Source organism: Tamandua tetradactyla, chromosome 10, assembly GCF_023851605.1.
Source record: "Tamandua tetradactyla isolate mTamTet1 chromosome 10, mTamTet1.pri, whole genome shotgun sequence".
Taxonomy (NCBI): domain Eukaryota; kingdom Metazoa; phylum Chordata; class Mammalia; order Pilosa; family Myrmecophagidae; genus Tamandua; species Tamandua tetradactyla.
In genome coordinates this window covers 18,959,897-18,981,876 of record NC_135336.1, presented here as the reverse complement: position 1 = coordinate 18,981,876, position 21,980 = coordinate 18,959,897, and the positions used below count along the sequence as shown (strand labels likewise).

Below are 21,980 nucleotides of genomic sequence, written 5' to 3'. Positions count from 1 at the left end.
TGAATCCAAAAGTGAGCCGAGACATCTAAAAGTAATTATACTTTCCTTCTTAGTCACTTACCTAAAGAGTTATAATCTCCTACACCTTATTTCTGTAAATTAACAATACAGCCATTCATACATATTTCATATGTATGAATATTATTCATCATAAATGTATATCCTTCACAAAACCTCGGCTTTAATGCTTTTCAGGTTTCACACAAATTTCACAAGTACTAACAGTACATGGACTAAAAAGGACTAAGAAGACACCCAGGTACAGTCAGTACACCAAAACTTACAAATTTACCTCTTTAGTTTCAATATCTAGTTCATTCACTTCTAAGATCTGGATGTTTATTTCCCCTCTATACTCTACATATCAAAAGCCAAAAAACAAACAAAATTACCCTTGCTACTCCAGGACTATTCCTTAAGCCTTTCATTCATATTAATGAATTTAACAGAATTAGAATTTCTCATCAAGACAGATGGCTTTTAACTGACCTGATCAACTCAAAAAGAAACATCTACAGGTTCACTAGTTTATCAAATGCAATTAGCATCTGCAAAGGTTTTTTTAATATAAATTCCCACTTCTAGGTCACAAACATTCTGAGAGCGAGAATCTTTTCTGATTCATTTATTCCATTCAACAATTTCTCAACAAATATGTTTTGGATGCCTACTATTTGCTGGTGGCTAGAGAGAGCTGAGTTCCTGCCCTCAAAGTCTAACAGACAAGGCTGGCTTGTAAACAAATTACAACAGACCACACACAGAAAAAGAGTACAGAAATAAATCAGGGAGAATGAACTCTCTGGATGTTAATCCCAGAGGGAGTTCAGGGTTACATTTCTGTATTATCCAAAAAGCCTTCATTAACTACCTTTTGAAGGAATTAATGAACATACGAATGAATGAATGAAATCTTGCTGATGAGAGAGATGAGTTTCCAGGTCCAAATGAGATGTATTTGGTTGCTTCTGGAAGTCAGTGAACAACTTCACCTTTCAACAAGTGTACAGTATAACTCACCCCAGGAAATCACCTTGAGGAAAGGTCCATACCTGTACTGCCAGCCTTTTGCGCTGCCACCGCGGCTACTGCTGCCGACGATGCCACCCCCGTAGCTGCTATTGCTGCTGTTCTTGTTCGGGGTCACCGCTGTGGCCAGGCCCTCCAGCTTTCCTTCACTCTCTGAGACTTTCATGGTTGACACTGGCTCCCCTCCCTGCATCTTAATTCCAATGTCCACTTGCCCTCCTCGGGCGGGAGAGAATAATTCTGTAGGATAGCTTTTGGCAGGTGGTAATTTTTTTTCTTCTTTAAGGATTTAATCTAAATGTAAACCCAGTTGCAAAATCAGGAGGCTGGAGTGGGAACCATTAAATGGTCCAGGGAAGGACGACACATTTCCAGCTACGAAAAACTTTTAAGAGAACAGAAGTAAAGATGAAGGGAGATATTTAAATGTAAATACCCCCGACCCGGCAAAAGCAAGGAGGAAAAATCACCCTGCTAGAGGGCTTGGTAACATATTCAAAGGAGAAAAAGAAGTAGCGGGGAGATCGCGGGCTCTCTAGCCTTGAGAGCTGAGGGAAAGAAGGAACACCAAAGACACTGGCCTCCAGGCCTGACCCCTGGGCTGAGGGACTGACCCGTTGCGCTCCCTCTCTCTCTCTCCAACAGCCGGTCCTCAGAGGGAGGGTTCCGTCCAGCCGGCTGGGCGGTTCTCGCCGCAGCCCATCAGACAGAGCCGCGCCGGCCCACGCTCAGCCCGGGAAGAGGGTAGGGGGAGAGGCCGCCCGGGACTGAAAGCCGGTTCCTAGGGCCGCCTCTCCTCAGGCCAAAGGCAAGCCGTTCGGGATACTTCTTCCAAAGCCCCTGATTCTGCGCCCTCGACTGGTTTGCCAGGAGCAGGCGACTACTTCGCCCTCTCTCCAGACCCAACCGTGAGGGTCACCACAGCCGCCTCCACCCCACCCACAACCCCAGAGCTCCACAGCGGGTCATCCGCCCGCTCCTTCCTTCTCCGCCTTCCCTTCCGGAATAGCGTGAGCTCACGTCCTCTAAGCTTGAAGCTTCCAGCGCCATCTTGGAGTAGGGCAGCCTGGCCCTGAAGAGGGCGGAGCCCCGAGTGGGGAGCGGTGATTAAGCCGCCAGACATAAAAGGAAGAGGCGGGGAGGAAGCGGCTGGGAGAAAGAGTAAGAGCGAAGGCGAAGGAAACAAAGGAGAGGGCAGAGATGGTGCGATTATGTAGTGGATTTCCAGCTTTCTAACCGGGTCCTTTCCTTCATTTAAGGACCCTAGGCATTTTAGGAAGAAAGCTTAGAAAAAATATATTTCTATAAGACATTAAAAAAAAAAGAAACTCTTTGTTTTAGTAATTTTGTAAGAAAGCAGGAGATTAGAGTAAAGCAAATGAGGGTTGTAAATGAAAAGGAAGCAGCTGTCGTGGAAATTCGAGCTTTCAGAATCAAATCTAGGAATTCTTCCGACTCCAGACAAATCTTTCACCCCCATTAGACTTTGGGGTTTTGCCTCTATAAAATGAGAATGTTTGACTAGATGATTTCTAAAAGCCTTTTTCATTGTAAATTCTAGTTTCTAATAACATGACTTTTGAATTTAATGTGTTCTAAAGGCAAAACACAATGGCATATTCAAAGAAGTATAATTCAAAGTGAAAAAGTAAAACTCAAATAATTAAGGCTATGGAAAAAAAGGAGGATATAGAAAATTTGTGGGATGGGTAGAAAACCTACATTAAAAGAAGAGTTGGGGAAAGTTATTTCTGAGGAAATGACATTTAATGTGAGATATGAAGAATGATGAGGAGTCAAAGAGATGAGCAAAGGAAAACTTGACTTATTCTGGGCAATGAAAGACCTGGGAGACTAGACCAAGGTGAGCAAGAGGAGAGTTGCTATGAAATGAGGGTAGAGAAATAAGCAGAGAAATTTGGAATTTATTAAACATACAATGCAAAGTCTCTGAAGGCTTTAAACAAAGGATCTGGCTTGTATTTTTAAATATATTTTAAACTATCCCTCTAGTCTTATCAGCAAATGGTGCTGGGACGATTGGATATCCACAAGCGCAAGAATAAAGCTGGACCCCAGCTTCACACCATAAACAAAAATGAAGTCAAAATGGGTCCAAGAGCTAAAGCTATAAAACTCTAAGAAGAAAATTAAAAACTTAATCTTTGTGACCTTGGGTTAGGCAAATCCTTTTTAAAGCACACACAGCAAAATTTAAAATATATTAAACATCATGAAAATTAAAAACTTCTGTGCTGCAAACAATACCATCAGGAAAGTGAAAAAACCCCCAATATGAGAGAAAATATTTGCAAATCAAGTATCTATTAAGGGACTTGTATCTAAAAAATATGAACAACTCTTACAACTCAATAATAAAAAGTTAAATAACCCAATTTTAAAATGGGCAAAGTCCAAATATCCCTAAAGACTGAGAGAGGGATCAAGTGAGAGGGAGGAGTTGTAACAGAGAAGATAGGATTTGACAAATGAGTATGACTCCTGAATCATTATACTGATATTTCTTTTCGTCACCAGTATATTTGAGCAACTAGAAGGAAATACCAGAAATTGTAGAACTGTAACCCATACTTTGAAATTTGTTCTGTAACTACTAGTTAAAATGTACTTTGAAATCTACCATTTTTTCTGCATATATTTCACAAATAAAAATGTTTTTAAAAATGGGCAAAGGATATAAATAGACATCTCTTCTAAGGCGATATATAAATGGCCAAAAAGTACAGGAGAAGGTTCTTAAGATTATTAGCCTTTGAGGAAATGCAAATCAACACCACAATAAGATATCACCTCACACCCACTGAGATGGCTAAAATTAAAAAGACAGACACTGACAAATGCTAGAAAGGATGTGGAGAAATTATAATGCTCATACACTGCTGGTGGAAGTGTAAAATAGTGCAGCTGCTTTGGAAAACAGTCTGTTAGGCAGGTAGGCAAGGAGGAAGGAAGGAAAGGAGGGAGAGAGGGAGGAAGAGGGGGAAGGGAGAATGGAGGAAGAGAGGGAGGGAGGAAGGATAGAAGGAAGGAAGGCAGGAAAGAAGGAAGGAAGTTCTGAGAAGAAAAAATGTTCACATCTTCAATAGATGTTATTACTTTGATGATACAGATTTTCAGTTAACCAGGAACTAAGTAGAGGAGGCAGATCTCTCCTTTCCACCTCTAGCTTAGACAGAAATCCCTTAGCAATTTTCTGCCCTAATTGTGTGATTCATCTAAAGGACTTCCAGAGAGCAGTATTTTGCTGGAAATACTCCCCTACCAAGCTGAAAGCTTGTTGTGGGAGTAAAAGAAATAGATACACTCTTTTTTGTTTGAAAAGAGGAGGAAGAGGAGGAAGAAAGAAAAGAGTAATATCTGTGTTCAGATATTGATAAAATGATTTTTTCCTTCCTGTTCTGTGCCTCTTCCAGCACCTCTTCCCTGAATCCTTACTGAACTTAAAAGTATTTCACTTAGACACCCAGTAGAGATAAAATTAGCTCTTAAAACTGTATTATATAATAACGCATGTTCCTTCAACTTGATGTGTCCATCTTGCCCATTTTTAGACTCAGTTGGCTGATGGCAGGCAGTGGTTAGCTCACAGAAGTCCATAAAAATGCACAGATGCAACTGGAGTCCCATGACTCTAAGTGGAGAATGCCAGAGGTTACCATGGCAAGTAAAAGAAAAAAAGTCAACTGATGCTTAGCAGCAGGAAATCACATGGGTATGAATTCTAGGAAACATTCTTATGGGTCAGCTTCTAAAATGGAATGCAAATTTATTGTTCCCATCAAATGAGTCTGTTGACAAGAGAACACTGATTTCCTTGGGAGGACATGTGACAGTATGACTTTTGGAAAACTGATTCCTATCACCAAAAGAAAAAGCAAATTCTATGGCATTTTGCAAGAGTGCTCCATGCAATATTATGGAATTTTAGTAAGTGTTACTTGATTTAAAGTTTATCTTGCTGTGATTAAATATATTTGAGTAAGTTAGACTGGCTTCTTTATTGCAGGACTCAGAGTATGTAACATACTAATGTGCAACATACATATTCATAAGGGAAGAATAAAGTACGATGTTTCCTTAGATTATTTGACCATAGAACTCCTTTTACATAGAACATTTCCCAGAAATAGTGTCCAGAAATTTTGTAAATTTGGATGCAAACTTTATATATAAAACTCTTATGGGCGGGCCGCGGTGGCTCAGCGGGCAAAGTGCTTGCCTGCTATGCCGGAGGACCTCGGTTCGATTCCCGGCCCCAGCCCATGTAACAAAAAACGGAGAAACAGAATACAATAAAACAAGAAAATGTTTAAAAATGTTTCCCTTTCTTCCTTCCTTCCTTCCTTCTCTCTGTCTTTCCTTTAAAAAAAAAAAAAAAAAAAAAAAAAAAAACTCTTATAAGGAACTCTATCTAGATTAAAGTCATTGTGTTTTGCAAGTTTTAGACTCATTTTCCTCCCCACTCTCCACCTTCTCACTTACCCACTACCCTTTACCATGAGAACACCCCCTGGGTGGTGACTTACGACAGGGGCCTAGAATGTACCCATAAGCCCCTGATAAGGAAGAAATTGTTCCTTTGGGGGTCCAAAGCATTAAAAAGATTTTGGTGTTCCTCATGTTTAATCAAAATGATAATAATTCCAACCCATGAAATAAATGAAAGGGATTATAAAAAAGTTCTGATTTCTCCCACCAAAGATTGTGTGGAAAGGTCATATATCAAACTCAAAACATTTTTTTAGTGGTGAGTACTTTACTGATGTGCTATGCAGACATCTGGCCTGCTCATCGGGTAATCCAGCAGTAGTCCCAGCAGAAATGCCTTCCTGCCTGGGAAAGGAGGATGCGCCAAGCAAGGGCTTCTGCTCAACTGCACCGAAGCTGATATTATGACATCGAGATTTTGAGAAAAGAAGGTCTTATTGCCAGGTCAACTGACAAGGAGACAGGAAGCAAGGTTCAAATTTGTCTCCCCAGTCTGAGAGTTAAGGGAGATTTTGTGGGAATGGGAGGTGAGAGGTGGGGACAGAAGTGGGGAGAGTTGGCTTGGCACAGTCTAATTGGTTAGTTATAGAGTTGTCCATATGTGTTAGAGTGGATTTTAGGCCAGATCTTCCTTACTAAAGACCTCTTGCATTTGACTTGCTTCCAGTGTCTCCCTATCCTCATATATCTTGGTTCCAAAGGAGATGACCTTTGTTCCTGGTCTCAAAGGTTGTCTAAAGGACAAGAGTCAGTGTTTTTCTGCACATGCTCAGAAAAACTCAGGTCATGCTTACATGACCTGCAGTTAGGCGCAGAAGAAAAGGTTATAGGAACAGAGAACATCCCCCCAAAATGGTTTTGGCCTGCTCATGGTTTCAAGGATATCGGAAGCTTCACGTTTGGGGACCTCTCAGACTTCACCCTATGTCTCTCTCCCTTTGGTTCAATCTTATTTGTAACCTTTTTTCTATAATAAAATAGTGATCGTAAGTATAGCACTATCCTGCATTCTATGAGTCATCATAGCAAATTAGTGAACTTGAGTGGGTAGTGGGAACTCCTGAATTATAGCCAGTTGATCAGAAGTGAGAGTGGCTCTAGGAACCTCCAAACTTGCAGCTGGTGTCTGAAGTGAGCACAGTCTTCTGGAGGATTGTGCCCTTAAACTGTGAAGTCTGGCCTAATTCCAGGTAGTGTCAGAATTGCATTAGAGTCAGATGTATCCAAAAGTTGTTTATACAAAGCCTAAATATGAGGTATTAAGAGTTTTGGCTTCTTTCCTAGGGGTCTTTAGAATGAAGGCCCCCGTGTTGATAATAGAAATAAGGCCTGCTAGAAGAGGAAAGGAGATAAGATGATCTCAAATGTTCAAAGCCCACAAGTTCTTATTTCTTCTCTGAACAAATGTTAATTGCATGTGGATTACGTGCCAGGCACTCTCATAATCCATATCCTCAAAGCCTACTCATAGATGTTAAAAAAGAAATTAAAAATAAGTGTGAGGGGCGGGCCATGGTGGCTCAGCAGGCAGAGTTCTTGCCTGCCATGCCAGAGACCTGGGTTTGATTCCCGGTGCCTGCCCATGTGAAAAAAAAAAAAAAGTGTGAAAAGTTTCAACACACACAATATGGAGCCCTTGAAGAAAGGGGATGGCAGTTTTTCAGTGGTCAAGGAAGGCTCCCTTGAGAAAAGTGAGGCTTCTTCCCTGGGATTTGTATAGAGGTTTCAGTGTATTTCTCCTGAAGCTTCTGACCCTCCTTTGACCAGAAAGAGGCATATGAATACTCTCTTAGTTGTTCCTTCCTCTTCCTCCCACCAACCTTTAGAGTGGAGTTGGTAACTACATAGCCTTGCAAAAAACTGTTCAATGTAGTGGGCATGGCATAAAAGGACATTACATTCCTTCCATCTTTTAAGGTAGTTTTGGCTGTATCATAAACTATTCTTTCTATGGCAACTATAGTCATTCATGCCTCACGAGCCAACCAAGAAATAACACATTAAGTTGCAAGGCATTTATTTGGGGATCTTAGAATTGCAATTCAGGGAGCAACCCAAATCATGTCATCTTGGCATTTCTGGGCAAGGGTTTTGTTTGTTTTTAATATTTTTATCGTCACATCTTCACATACATACAGTCCATAATAGTGTATAATTAGTAGCTCACGATATCATCACATAGTTGTGTATTCATCACCATGATCATTTTTAGAACATTTGCATCAATCCAGAAAAAGAAATAAAAAGAAAAAATGCATACATCCCATACTTCTTACCCCTACCTCTCATTAACCACTATTATTGCAATCGACCCAATTTATTTGACTCCTTATCCTTTTTATCATATCATCTGCCCGTACCCTGGATAAAAGGACACAAGGTTTTCACACTCCCACAGTCACTTGTAAAAGCTAAATTGTTATAAAACTGTCTTCAAGAATCAAGACTACTGGAACACAGCTCAACAGTTTCACGTACTTCCCTCTAGCCACTCCCATACACCATAAACTAAAAAGGGATATCCATGTAATGCATAAGAATAATCTCCAGGACAACCTCTCAACTCTGTTTGAAATCTCTCAGTCACTGAAACTTTATTTTGTCTCATTTCTCTCTTCCCCTTTGTGCAGGTTTGAAAAGGTTTATGTATCCTAGAAAAGCCATGTTTTAATCCTAATCAATCTTGTGGGAGGAAAGGTTTCTTCTAATCCCTATTCAGTAGTATAGGTTTGAAACTTCATTTGGTTATCTCCATGGAGATGTAACTCAATCAACTGTGAGTATTAAACTTGATTAGATGGAGATGTGTCTTACCATTCTAAGTGGGTCTTGATTAGTTTACTGGAATCCCATAAAAGAAGAAGTATTTTGGAGAACGCTTCAGAATGCTGCAGAACCATGAAGCAGAGAGTCTACCAGCCAGTGACTTTTGGAGATGAAGAAGGAAAATACCTCCCAGGGAGCTTCATGAAACAAGAAGCCTGGTGAGAAAGGCAGCAGATGACACCATGTTTGCCATGTGCCCTTCCAGCTGAAAGAGAAATGCTGAACGTCAAACTAGGACATTCCTTTTGGTCAAGAAGGCTTTCTCAATCTCTTGATGCTAGGTCAGATTATCCAGGCTTTGTGTGCCATGTTGCCAGGAGATTTACACCTCTGGGAGTCATGTCCTACCTAGCGGGGAGGGCAGTTATTTCACCTGCCGAGTTCACCTCTCTCTCTAAGAGAGAGGCCACATCTCAGCAACAAAAGAGGTTCTCTGGGGGTGAGTCTTAGGCATACTTATAAGTAGACTTAGCCAATCCTTTGCAAGAATAAGTTTCATAGGAGTGAACTCCAAGATCGAGGGCTCAGCTTATTGATTTGGTGTCCCTACTGCTTGGGCAAGGATTTTTAAAGGGAAAAAAGATTTGACAAGTTGTGTGTAACTTGGTGGATATTTGGGAACTCTACTTGGCCTTCAGGTTAGATAACAAGTAGTTAACTGATTCCTTTATCTTGTGATTTTTTTCTGGCCTGGATGTGCTTAGAGTTTTGAGGAACTTTGTTGCTTAAGGCTTTGCATACTTCGGCAGTTTGTGATATCTGGCTGGGACCTGTATAAGACCAACCTCCAAAATGACCCCCCAGCTCCATTTTAAGTCTCTTAGCCAGATATTTATTTTGTTTTATTTCTCTTATCTGCCCTTTCACCTGCAATAAGGCCTATTTTAGCTCTTCTGTATCATTACAAATGTTTTAGAATTTAACTGCTCAAATCTTAAACCAAGTTTTTTTTTTAAACAATATTTTTATTGAAATATCTTCATGCGCCATACAGGCATTCCAAAGTATACAATCAACGACTCATAATGCCATCACAGAGTTGTATATTCATCACCATGATCATTTTTAGAACATTCGCATCACTCCAGAAAAAGAAATGAGAGAAAAGAAAAAACCCCACACATTCCATATCCCTCCCTTTCATTGGCCACTAGTGTTACAATCATCTCAACTTTTTTTTACCCTTTATCCCTCCTTATTATTTGTTTATTTATTTCCTTATTTTTTCACTCATGTGTCCATTCTCTGGATAAAGGGAGCATCAGCTGCAAGGTTAAACTGAGTTCTCATATGTTTACAGAAGAAATTAGATGAAGGCATTTAATGCAGACCACAGCCCAATATAGAGAGACAGTGTCATTAGCTGTGCACTATATCTGATTCTTTGTCCTTTCAATCCTGGATAGCGTCAAAAAACAATTTCCTTGTTGCTTTTAGCAAGTTGTAACCCTTTGCCAGTGCAATGCTATTGGTAGGCCAAGTTGCTAATTACATGACGCGCTAATTACATGACGCACTTGTTGGGCTGCCAGAGGCCAAGGTCAGTTAGTCCTCTGATTGCCAGTCTCCACATCCCCATACCTAGGCCTAAACTCTCCAGGCTTCTGTGACCTTTTCTCTTGTTGTCATGCTCCCAGCTTTATGCTTAACTTTTAATCAAGAGTCAAAGAGCCGAAGGTAATATAGGCTTTGGAAATTGAACAAAAGACAATCATCTCTTACTATTGGGAATATATTCTGTGATGACCATTTACAAGCTGGAGGATGATAGATTTTGGCCTTTTTAGTTGGCAAGGGTCATAGACATATACCCCAAACAGGATCAGGCAATAAACAGATGTAGTGGGTGAGGTGGGGCCTGTGGATAAGTAGGAAACACATTCGCATCTAATGGTTATATATTCCCATCTAATAATGTCTGTAACAAACAGACACTATTCTACTCTAACTGACTCCTGCTGGGAAGACCCACTGAAAGTAAATCTTCTGATTTTTCAAAAGAAGCCAGAAATCTGGACCTTAATGTAAAAGTAATATTTCATTAAATGATTATTTTAGTAACATATAAACAACATAAAATGTCCCCCTTTAACCATATTCAGATATATAATTCAGTGGTGTTAATTACATTAAAAATGTGCTACCATCACCATCATCCATTACCACTTTTCCATTAGCCCCAACAGAAATCATGTGTCATTTAAATTTTACCTCCCCATTAACTAGACATGTCCATCACATGTTAAACTGCAGTCTGGTTTCTGACTCTATGAATTTGCTGATTCTAATATTTCATATCAATGAGATCATACAATATTTGCCCTTTTGTGTCTAGCTTATTTCACTAAACATGATGACTTCAAGGTTCAGCCACATTGTTGCATGTAACAGAACTTCATTCCTTTTCATAGCTGAATAATATCCCATTGTATGGATATTGAATAATATCCCATTGTATACTTATTCATTCATCTGTCAATGAACACTTGGGTTGCTTCCATCTTTTTGTTAATTGTGAGTTACACCACTGTTACACCCAGCTAAAGCTACTGGGATGCAATATACCAAAAATGAAACAGCTTATATAAAAGGAATTTGTTAAGTGACTAGTTTACAGTTCTATGGCCATAAAATGTCCAAACTAAGGCATCTAAAGAAAGATACCTTGACTCAAGAAAGGTGAATGTGAGAAGTGGGCAACATGGTGGCTTAGTGAGGTGTGAAATTTAGTTCATCCTCCAGAGCAGCGAGTAAATAGCCAGGAATGGTACAGAACAACTGCTGGGGGAAATCAGTGACTGGATACACAGTGTACACCAGTCTGGACCAGGTGGAACAGCTGAGATCCCACACATAACACTTATCAGACAGACTGGAAGCACTCTCAGGCTCCAGCACTGCTCCCAGACAAGGACAGAAAGAAGCTTGTCTGAGAGACAAAGTAACTAGTCAGGTGAAAGGAGTTAATTCCCTAAGGGTGTATCTTCCCCAAAAGAAAGGTGAGTCCCAGCTCAAGTAGAGTCCCTACTTTGAGGTATTCAGGCCCAGGAACTGAAAAACTGAAGTAATTAAAGCCATCCTACAACCTCACCTCTGTCTCAACTATGCTCCCATCAAGGAAAGTCTTCTGAAGTTAAAGACACCATTTCACTTTACCCTTCTGAGAAGCCAGGGACGGACAAGTGCCACATGCTGGGAAGAATAGGAAAAGCACAGAGTCTAGAGGCTTCATAGGAAAGTTGGTCAATTTCCCCTTCATTTCCGAAGGACAATTTTGCTGGATATACAAGTCTTGGTTGGCATTTTTTTCTCTGGAAAACTGATGCTGGTTACACTTTTTTCCTGAGAGGTCAGTCCATTTGGTTGGGAAAAACCTGACAGGAGTCTATAATATCTGAGAAAATCCTCCTTAAGAAATGAAAAAAAGAAGAAGAAGAAGAAGAAGAAAGAAAAAGTTTCTGCATAGGCAGGGCAGGAAACAGAAAAACAAGAACTGGAAAATTCTGTTCAATTAAAAAGAATCTCTGCTAGTAGTCTAGAATAAGCTGAACCGAATGTCAAAGAATAGATAGAGAACAAAGCCATCCAAGGTAAAGGAGTGAAAACAACCTCCAGAATAATCTAATTAAGGAAAACAAATGCCTAGACACCTGCAAAAAATAGTGAGTTATGCTAGGAAAATTGAAGATACAGCCCACTCAAAGGAACAAACCAGCACTTCAAATGAGCTACAGGAGTTGAAACAACTAATGTTTGAACAGACATGGAAAATCTCATAAAAAATAAAATCAACAAGTTGAAGGAGGATATAAAGAAGACATTCGGCAAAAAAAAAAAACTCAAAAGTTTGAAAAAACAAATCAGAGAACTTATGGGAATGAAAGGCACATTAGAAGAGATGGGGAAAAAATGATGGAAACCTACAACAATAGATTTGAGTAGCAGAAGAAAAGATTAGTGAACAAGAGGATTTCACATCTGAAATCTCACATGCAAAAGAAAATAAAGGGAAAGCAATGGAAAAATATGAGGAGGGTCTCAGGGAATTGAATGACAACATGAAGTGCATGAATAAACATGTAGGTGTCCCAGAGGGAGAACAGAAGGGAAAAGGAAGAGAAAGGCTAATGAAGGAAATAATCACTGAAAAATTTCCATATCTTCTGAAAGGCATAAAATTACAGATCCAAGAAGGGCAGCATACCCCAAACAGAATAGATTCACATAGACATACTCCACGACACTTACTAATCAGATTGTCAAATGTCAAAGACAAAAAGAGAATTTTGAAAGCAGCAAGAGAAAAGCAATCTATCATCTACATGGGAAGCCCAATAAAACTATACATGGATTTCTCAGTAGAAACCATGGAGGCAAGTAAGCAGTGGTATGATATATTTAAGATTCTAAAAGAGAAAAAATGCCAACCAAGACTTGTATATCCAGCAAAACTGTCCTTTGGAAATGAAGGGGAGATTAAAGTATTTTCAGACAAACAATCACTTTGAGAATTTGTAATTGACAAACCAGATCTTCAAGAAATACTGAAGGGAGCACTACAGGCAGATAGGAAAAGGCAGAACAAAAAGAGGTCTGGAAAAGAGAGTAGAAATGAAGATTGTCAGTAAAGGTAAAAGAAATAAAAATTAGATATGATATATAAAATTTAAGAGGAAAATAATAGAAGAAAGTATTGCCTTTACAGTAATAACATTAAATGTTAATGGGTTAAACTCTCCAATGAAAAGATGTAGACTTGAAAAATGGATTAAAAAACAAGACCTGACTATGTACTGTCTATAGGAGACTCATTTAAGACCCAAGGAAAAAATACATTGAAATTGAAAGGTTGGGAAAAAATATTTCATGCAAACAACAATCAGAAAAGAACAGGAGTAGCTATCTGACAAATTAGACTTCAAATGTAAAACAAAAGAGACAAAGGCATTATGTATTAATAAAAGGAACAATTCAAAAAGAATACATAACAATCATAAATATTTATGCACTAAGCCAGAGTACTCCAAAATACATGAGGCAAAACTGACAACACTGAAGAAAGAAATAGACACTTCTACCATAATAGTAGGAGACTTTAATTCCCTGCTCTCATCAATGGATAGACCATCTGGAGAGAGGATTGATAAAGAAATAGAGAATTTGAATAATATGATAAGTGAATTAGACTTAACAGACATTTATAGAACATTATACCCCACAACAGCAGGATACACATTTCCCAAGTGTTAATAAATCATTCTAAAGGATAGACCACATATTGGATCACAAAGCAAGTCTCAATAAATTTAAAAATATTGAAATCATACAAAACACTTTTTCAGATCACATTGCAATGATGTTGGAAATAAATAACAGGCAGAAGACCAGAAAATTCAAAGACATATGGAGGCTAAACAACACACTCTTAAACAACAGGTGGGTCAAGGAAGAAATTACAAGAGAAATCAGTAAATAGCTCAAGGAAAATGAAAATGAAAACACAACATATCAATATTTATGGGATGCAACAAAGGCAGTGTTAAGAGGGAAATTATTGCCTTAAATGCCCATATTAGAAAGGAAGAGAGGAAAAGGGAAATGTCTTGATTTGAAATTTGAAATAAAGGCATTTGAAAAAAAGGAGAAAAAAAAGCACAAAAATTGAGGAATTAACTGTTCACTTGGAAGAACTAGAGAAAGAACAGCAAACTAACCCAAAAGGGAATAAAAGGGAAAAAATAATGAAGATTAGAGCAGAAATAAATGAAATTGAGAACATGAAAACAATAAAAAAATTCAACAAAAACAAAAGTTGGTTCTTTGAGAAAATGAATAAAATTGATGGACCCTTAACTAGGTTGACAAAAGAGAGAGAGAGAGAGAGAGAGAGAGAGAGAGAGAGAGAGAGAGAGAGAGAGAGAGATGCAAATAAATAAAATAGAAAATGGAAGAAAATACATAAAAACTGACCCCACAGAAATAAAGGAGGTAGTGAGAGGATACTATGATGAGCTATATGCTAATAAACTAGACAATGGAGATGAAATGGACAAGTTCCTAGAAAAGCATGAACAACAACATTGGCTCCAGAAGAAATAAATAACCTCAACAAACCAGCCACAAGGAAAGAGAGAAATCAGTCATCAAGAAGCTCCCAAAAGAGGAAAGTTCAGGACCAGATGTCTTCACATGTGATTTCTACCAAACACTCAAGAAAGAATTACTATTACAGTATCAGAAAGAATTACTGATCAAATACTTCCAAAAAAATTGAGGAAGAGGGAAAGCTGCCTAACTCATTCTACGAAGCCAACATCATGCTCAAACCAAGGCCAGACAAAGACACTACAAGAAAAAAAAATTACAGATCAATTTCTCTAACGATATAGATGCAAAAATCCTCAAAAAAAAAAAAACCCTACAAATCAAAATCAAATCCAGCAGTACATTAAAAGAATTATGCACCATGACCAAGTGGGATTTATTCCAGGTATGCAAGGCTGGTTCAACATAAGAAAATCAATTAATGTAATACACCATATCAGCAAATCAAAGCAAAAAAAAAAAAAACCACATGATCATCTCGATTGATGCAAAAAAGTCATTTCACAAAATTCAACATCCTTTCTTGATGAAAACACTTCAAAGGATAAGAATAGAAGGGAACATCCTCAACATGACAAAGGGAATATAGGAAAAACCCACAGCTAACATCATCCTCAATGGGGGAAGACTCAAAGTTTTACCTCTAAGATCAGGAAGAAAAGGATGCCTACTGTCACCACTGTCATTCAACATTGGTTTGGAAGTTCTAGCCAGAGCAATTATAAAAGAAAAAGAAATAAAAGGCATCCAAATTGGAAGGGAAGAAGTAAAACTCTCACTGTTTGCAGATGACATGACACTATATATATATTTTTTAGTAATTAAAAAAAAATTAACTAACAAAACATTTAGAAATCATTCCATTCTACATATGCAATCAGTAATTCTTAATATCATCACATAGATGTATGATCATCATTTCTTAGTATATTTGCATCAATTTAGAAAAAGAAATAAAATGATAATATAGAGAAAAAACTAAAAATACAAAACACAAAAAAATATAAAAAAAAAACCTATAGCTCAGATGCAGCTTCATTCAGTGTTTTAACATAATTACATTACAATTAGGTAGTATTGTGCTGTGCATTTTTGAGTTTTGTATCCAGTCCTGTTGCACAGTCTGTATCCCTAGGTCCAATTACCCATTATCTTACCCTATTTCTAACTCCTGATGGTCTCTGTTACCAATGACATATTCCAAGTTTATTCTCGAATGTCAGTTCACATCAGTGGGACCATACAGTATTTGTCCTTTAGTTTTTGGCTAGTCTCACTCAGCATAATGTTCTCTAGGTCCATCCACGTTATTACATGCTTCATAAGTTTATTCTGTCTTAAAGCTGCATAATATTCCATCGTATGTATATACCACAGCTTGTTTAGCCACCCGTCTGTTGATGGACATTTTGGCTGTTTCCATCTCTTTGCAATTGTAAATAATGCTGCTATAAACATTGGTGTGCAAATGTCCGTTTGTATCTTTGCCCTTAAGTCTTTTGAGTAGATGCCTAGCAATGGTATTGCTGGGTCATATGGCAATTCTATATTCAGTTTTTTGAGGAAATGCCAAACTGCCTTCCACAGTGGAATGTCCACCATTTGACATTCCCACCAACAGTGGATAAGTGTGCCTCTTTCTCTGCATCCTCTCCAGCACCTGTCATTTTCTGTTTTGTTGATAATGGCCATTCTGGTGGGTGTGAGATGATATCTCATTGTGGTTTTGATTTGCATTTCTCTAATGGCCAGGGACATTGAGCATCTCTTCATGTGCCTTTTGGCCATTTGTATTTCCTCTTCTGAGAGGTGTCTGTTCAAGTCTTTTTCCCATTTTGTAATTGGGTTGGCTGTCTTTTTGTTGTTGAGTTGAACAATCTCTTTATAAATTCTGGATACTAGACCTTTATCTGATATGTCATTTCCAAATATTGTCTCCCATTGTGTAGGCTGTCTTTCTACTTTCTTCATGAAGTTCTTTGATGCAGAAAAGTGTTTAATTTTGAGGAGCTCCCATTTCTTTCTTTCTTTCTTCAGTGCTCTTGCTTTAGGTTTAAGGTCCATAAAACCGCCTTCAATTGTAAGTTTCATAAGATATCTCCTTACATTTTCCTCTAATTGTTTTATGGTCTTTGACGTAATGTTTAGATCTTTGATCCATTTTGAGTTAACTTTTGTATAGGGTGTGAGATACGGGTCCTCTTTCATTCTTTTGCATATGGATATCCAGTTCTCTAGGCACCGTTAATTGAAGAGACTGTTCTGTCCCAGGTGAGTTGGCTTGACTGCCTTATCAAAGATCAAATGTCCATAAATGAGAGGGTCTATATCTGAGCACTCTATTCGATTCCATTGGTCGATATTTCTATCTTTATGCCAATACCATGCTGTTTTGACCACTGTGGCTTCATAATATGCCTTAAAGTCTGGCAGCGTGAGACCTCCAGCTTCATTTTTTTCCCTCAAGATACTTTTAGCAATTTGGGGCACCCTGCCCTTCCAGATAAATTTGCTTATTGGTTTTTCTATTTCTGAAAAATAAGTTGTTGGGACTTTGATTGGTATTGCATTGAATCTGTAAATCAATTTAGGTAGGATTGACATCTTAACTATATTTAGTCTTCCAATCCATGAACACGGTATGCCCTTCCATCTATTTAGGTCTTCTGTGATTTCTTTTAACAGTTTCTTGTAGTTTTCTTTATATAGGTTTTTTGTCTCTTTAGTTAAATTTATTCCTAGGTATTTTATTCTTTTAGTTGCAATTGTAAATGGAATTCGTCTCTTGATTTCCCCCTCAGCTTGTTCATTGCTAGTGTATAAAAACATTACAGATTTTTGAATGTTGATCTTGTAACCTGCTACTTTGCTGTACTCATTTATTAGCTCTGGTAGTTTTGTTGTGGATTTTTCCGGGTTTTCGACGTATAGTATCATATCGTCTGCAAACAGTGATAGTTTTACTTCTTCCTTTCCAATTTTGATGCCTTGTATTTCTTTTTCTTGTCTAATTGCTCTGGCTAGAACCTCCAACACGATGTTGAATAATAGTGGTGATAATGGACATCCTTGTCTTGTTCCTGATCTTAGGGGGAAAGTTTTCAATTTTTCCCCATTGAGGATGATATTAGCTGTGGGTTTTTCATATATTCCCTCTATCATTTTAAGAAACTTCCCTTGTATTCCTATCCTTTGAAGTGCTTTCAACAGGAAAGGATGTTGATTCTTGTCAAATGCCTTCTTTGCATCAATTGAGATGATCATGTGATTTTTCTGCTTTGATTTGTTGATATGGTGTATTACATTAATTGATTTTCTTATGTTGAACCATCCTTGCATACCTAGGATGAATCCTACTTGGTCATGATGTATAATTCTTTTAATGTCTTGCTGGATTAGATTTGCTAGAATTTTGTTGAGGATTTTTGCATCTATATTCATTAGAGAGATTGGTCTATAGTTTTCTTTTTTTGTAATATCTTTGCCTGGTTTTGGTATGAGGGTGATGTTGGCTTCATAGAATGAATTAGGTAGCTTTCCCTCCACTTCAATTTTTTTGAAGAGTTTGAGGAGAGTTGGTACTAATTCTTTCTGGAATGTTTGGTAGAACTCACATGTGAAGCCGTCTGGTCCTGGACTTTCTTTTTGGGAAGCTTTTGAATGACTGATTCAATTTCTTTACTTGTGATTGGTTTGCTGAGGCCATCTATTTCTTCTTGAGTCAAAGTTGGTTGTTCATGCCTTTCTAGGAACTTGTCCATTTCATCTACATTGTTGTATTTATTAGTGTAAAGTTGTTCATAGTATCCTGTTATTATCTCCTTTATTTCTGTGAGGTCAGTGGTTATGTCTCCTCTTCCATTTCTGATCTTATTTATTTGCGTTCTCTCTCTTCTTCTTTTTGACAATCTTGCTAAGGGCCCATCAATCTTGTTGATTTTCTCATAGAACCAACTTCTGGTCTTATTTATTTTCTCTATTGTTTCCATGTTCTCAATTTCATTTATTTTTGCTCTAATCTTTGTTATTTCTTTCCTTTTGCTTGCTTTGGGATTCGTTTGCTGTTCTTTCTCCAGTTCTTCCAAGTGGACTGTTAATTCCCGAATTTTTGCCCTTTCCTCTTTTCTGATATAGGCATTTAGGGCAATAAATTTCCCTCTTAACACTGCCTTTGCTGCATCCCATAGGTTTTGATATGTTGTGCTTTCATTTTCATTCGCCTCGAGATATTTACTAATTACTCTTGTAATTTCTTCCTTGACCCACTGGTTGTTTAAGAGTGTGTTGTTGAGCCTCCACGTATTTGTGAATTTTCTGGCACTCTGCCTATTATTGATTTCCAACTTCATTCCTTTATGATCTGAGAAAGTGTTGTGTATGATTTCAATCTTTTTAAATTTGTTGAGACTTGCTTTGTGACCCAGCATATGTTCTATCTTTGAGAATGATCCATGAGCACTTGAGAAAAAGGTGTATCCTGCTGTTGTGGGGTGTAATGTCCTATAAATGTTTGTTAAGTCTAGCTTATTTATTGTAATATTCAAATTCTCAGTTCTTTATTGATCCTCTGTCTAGATGTTGTGTCCATTGATGAGAGTGGCGAATTGAAGTCTCCAACTATTATGGTAGATGTGTCTATTTCCCTTTTCAGTGATTGCAGTGTATTCCTCACGTATTTTGGGGCATTCTGATTCGCTGTGTAAATATTTATGATTGTTATGTCTTCTTGTTTAATTTTTCCTTTTATTAGTAGATAGTATCCTTCTTTGTCTCTTTTAACTGTTTTACATTTGAAGTCTAATTTGTTGGATATTAGTATAGCCACTCCTGCTCTTTTCTGGTTGTTATTTGCATGAAATATCTTTTCCCAACCTTTCACTTTCAGCCTATGTTTATCTTTGGTTCTAAGATGTGTTTCCTGTAGACAGCATATAGAAGGATCCTGTTTTTTTAATCCATTCTGTCAGTCTATGTCTTTTGATTGGGGAATTCAGTCCATTAACATTTAGTGTTATTACTGTTTGGGTAATACTTTCCTCTACCATTTTGCCTTTTGTATTATATATATCATATCCTATTTTCCTTCTTTTTACACTCTTCTCCATACCTCTCTCTTCTGTCTTTTCATATCTGACTCTAGTGCTCCCTTTAGTATTTCTTGCAGAGCTGGTCTCTTGGTCACAAATTCTCTCAGTGACTTTTTGTCTGAAAATGTTTTAATTTCTCCCTCATTTTTGAAGGACAATTTTGCTGGATATAGAATTCTTGGTTGGCAGTTTTTCTCTTTTAATAATTTAAATATATCATCCCATTGTCTTCTTGCTTCCATGGTTTCTGCTGAGAAATCTACACATAGTCTTATTGGGTTTCCCTTGTATGTGATGGATTGTTTTTCTCTTTCTGCTTTCAAGATCCTCTCTTTCTCTTTGACCTCTGACATTCTAACTAGTAAGTGTCTTGGAGAACACCTATTTGGATCTATTCTCTTTGGGGTGTGCTGCACTTCTTGGATCTATAATTTTAGGTCTTTCATAAGAGTTGGGAAATTTTCAGTGATAATTTCTTCCATTAGTTTTTGTCCTCCTTTTCCCTTCTCTTCTCCTTCTGGGACACCCACTACATGTATATTTGTGTGCTTCATATTATCATTCAATTCCCTGAGCCCCTGCTCAAATTTGTCCATTCTCTTCCCTATAGTTTCTGTTTCTTTTTGGATTTCAGATGTTCTCTCCTCCAGTTCACTAATTCTAACCTCTGTCTCTTGAAATCTACCATTGTAGGTTTCCATTGTTTTTTTCATCTCTTCTACTGTATCTTTCATTCCCATAAATTCTGTGAATTTTTTTTTCAGACTTTCCATTTCTTCTTTTTGTTGATCCCATGCCTTCTTCATGTCCTCCCTCAATTTATTGATTTGGTTTTTGAAGAGGTTTTCCATTTCTGTTCGTATATTCAGAATTAGTTGTCTTAGCTCCTGTATCTCATTTGAGCTATTGGTTTGTTCCTTTGACTGGGCCATATCTTCAATTTTCCTGGTGTGATTTGTTATTTTTTGTTGGTGTCTGGGCATTTAATCAGATTTCCCTGAGTGTGGGACCCAGCAGGTTGAAAGACTTTCCTGTGACGTCTCTGGGCTCTGTTTTTCTTATCCTGCCCAGTATGTGGCGCTTGTCTGTCTGCGGGTCCCACCAGCAAAAGATGTTGTGGCTCCTTTAACTTTGGAAGACTCTCGCTGCTGGGTGTGTGGTGGAGACAGAGGAAAGTGTAGGTTGGTTTTAATGGCTTCAAATTGTGAAGTCCTGGGATCTGAATTCCTTGAGAGAGGTATTCCACCTGAGTTGCATTTCACCCCTCCTGCGGGGAAGGTTCAGGTGGTAGAGAGCCCTGAAAGCAGCCCATTTCTGTGTTCGGGGCAGTTGCAAGCTGTTTAATCCCAGCGCTGAGCCCAGAGGCAACCAAACCTCCATAGAAACAGCCGCAGAAGGCTCTGTTTCGCCCCCTTTCCTCTTTTTCAGTTAGCCCAATAGGCGACTTCCACCTTGATCAGTTTCACCTGAGCTGAGGGCCTATTTTTAGTAGTCAGAAGTTGTTTATTAATGCCACTATTGGTGTTAGGTTGGGCTCAGTGTCTACTACTGTTGGATACTCTTTCCTTTCCCTCCAGGAAGTCGCCTGTGGGGGAGGGGCACTGGTCGCTGGCCGCCGCAGCTTGGGGAACTGGTGATCCGAGGCTCCCAGCTAGCCCCGGAGGCCGCGTGTGTGGGAGGGGCTCCGGTCGCCGGCCACCGCAGTTTGGGGAACCGCCGATCTGAGGCTCCCAGCCGGCCCGGGAAGACACATGTGTGGAAGGGGCTCTAGTCGCCGGCCGCCGCGGGCCGGGGAACCACTGATCCAAGGCTCCCAGCCGGCCCGGGAAGCCGCGCATGGGGAAGGGGCGCTGGCTGCTGCAGCTTGGGGAACTGCTGATCTGAAGTTCCCAGCCAGCCCGGGAAGGAGGGAGGGTAGTGCTCCGGCCACCAGCCGCCACGGCCCGGGGAAGCGTGCGCCACTTGGGGACCTTACCGCAGTGGAGTCTCCTAGCCAGTCCACCATCCCAGACTGGGGTACACTGCGTGTCTGGTCTCTGTCACGGCTCCAGGAGCTGTTCTGTACTGTTTCTAGTTATCTAGTCTTTGTTCTGGTGGAGGAACTAAGATGCGCGCACGTTATTAAGCCCCATCTTCTCCAGAAGTCGACACTATATTTTGAAAATTCCAAAACAATCTACAGGAAAGCTACTAATACTAATAAATGAGTACAGCAAACTGGCATTGTGCAAGATCAAAATCCAGAAGTGTATCTATACACCAGTAATAAGCAATTGAGGAGGAAATCAAGAAAAAAATTCCATTTACAATAGCAACCAAAAAAATCAAATATTTAGGAATGAATTTAACTAAGGATACAAAAAACCTATATACAGAAAACTAAAGGAAATTGCAAAAAGAAATCATGAAAACCTAAATAAATGG

The 21,980-nt window shown here is 38.8% G+C and overlaps 2 protein-coding genes across 3 annotated transcripts in view; both read right to left on the bottom strand.

Annotated features, from left to right (window-relative positions):
* Positions 1–2,033, bottom strand: part of OSBPL11 (oxysterol binding protein like 11) — a 137,749-nt gene extending 135,716 nt beyond the window's left edge. Inside the window, exon 1 of the mRNA XM_077118059.1 lies at positions 1,053–2,033. Within this exon, the coding sequence (XP_076974174.1) occupies positions 1,053–1,222 (170 nt within the window). The 5' untranslated portion in view covers positions 1,223–2,033. The remainder of the gene's footprint in view (positions 1–1,052) is intronic.
* LMLN (leishmanolysin like peptidase) overlaps positions 1–21,980 on the bottom strand; it is a 271,959-nt gene that overhangs the window by 5,094 nt on the left and 244,885 nt on the right. The gene's annotated exons all lie outside the window — the stretch shown is intronic.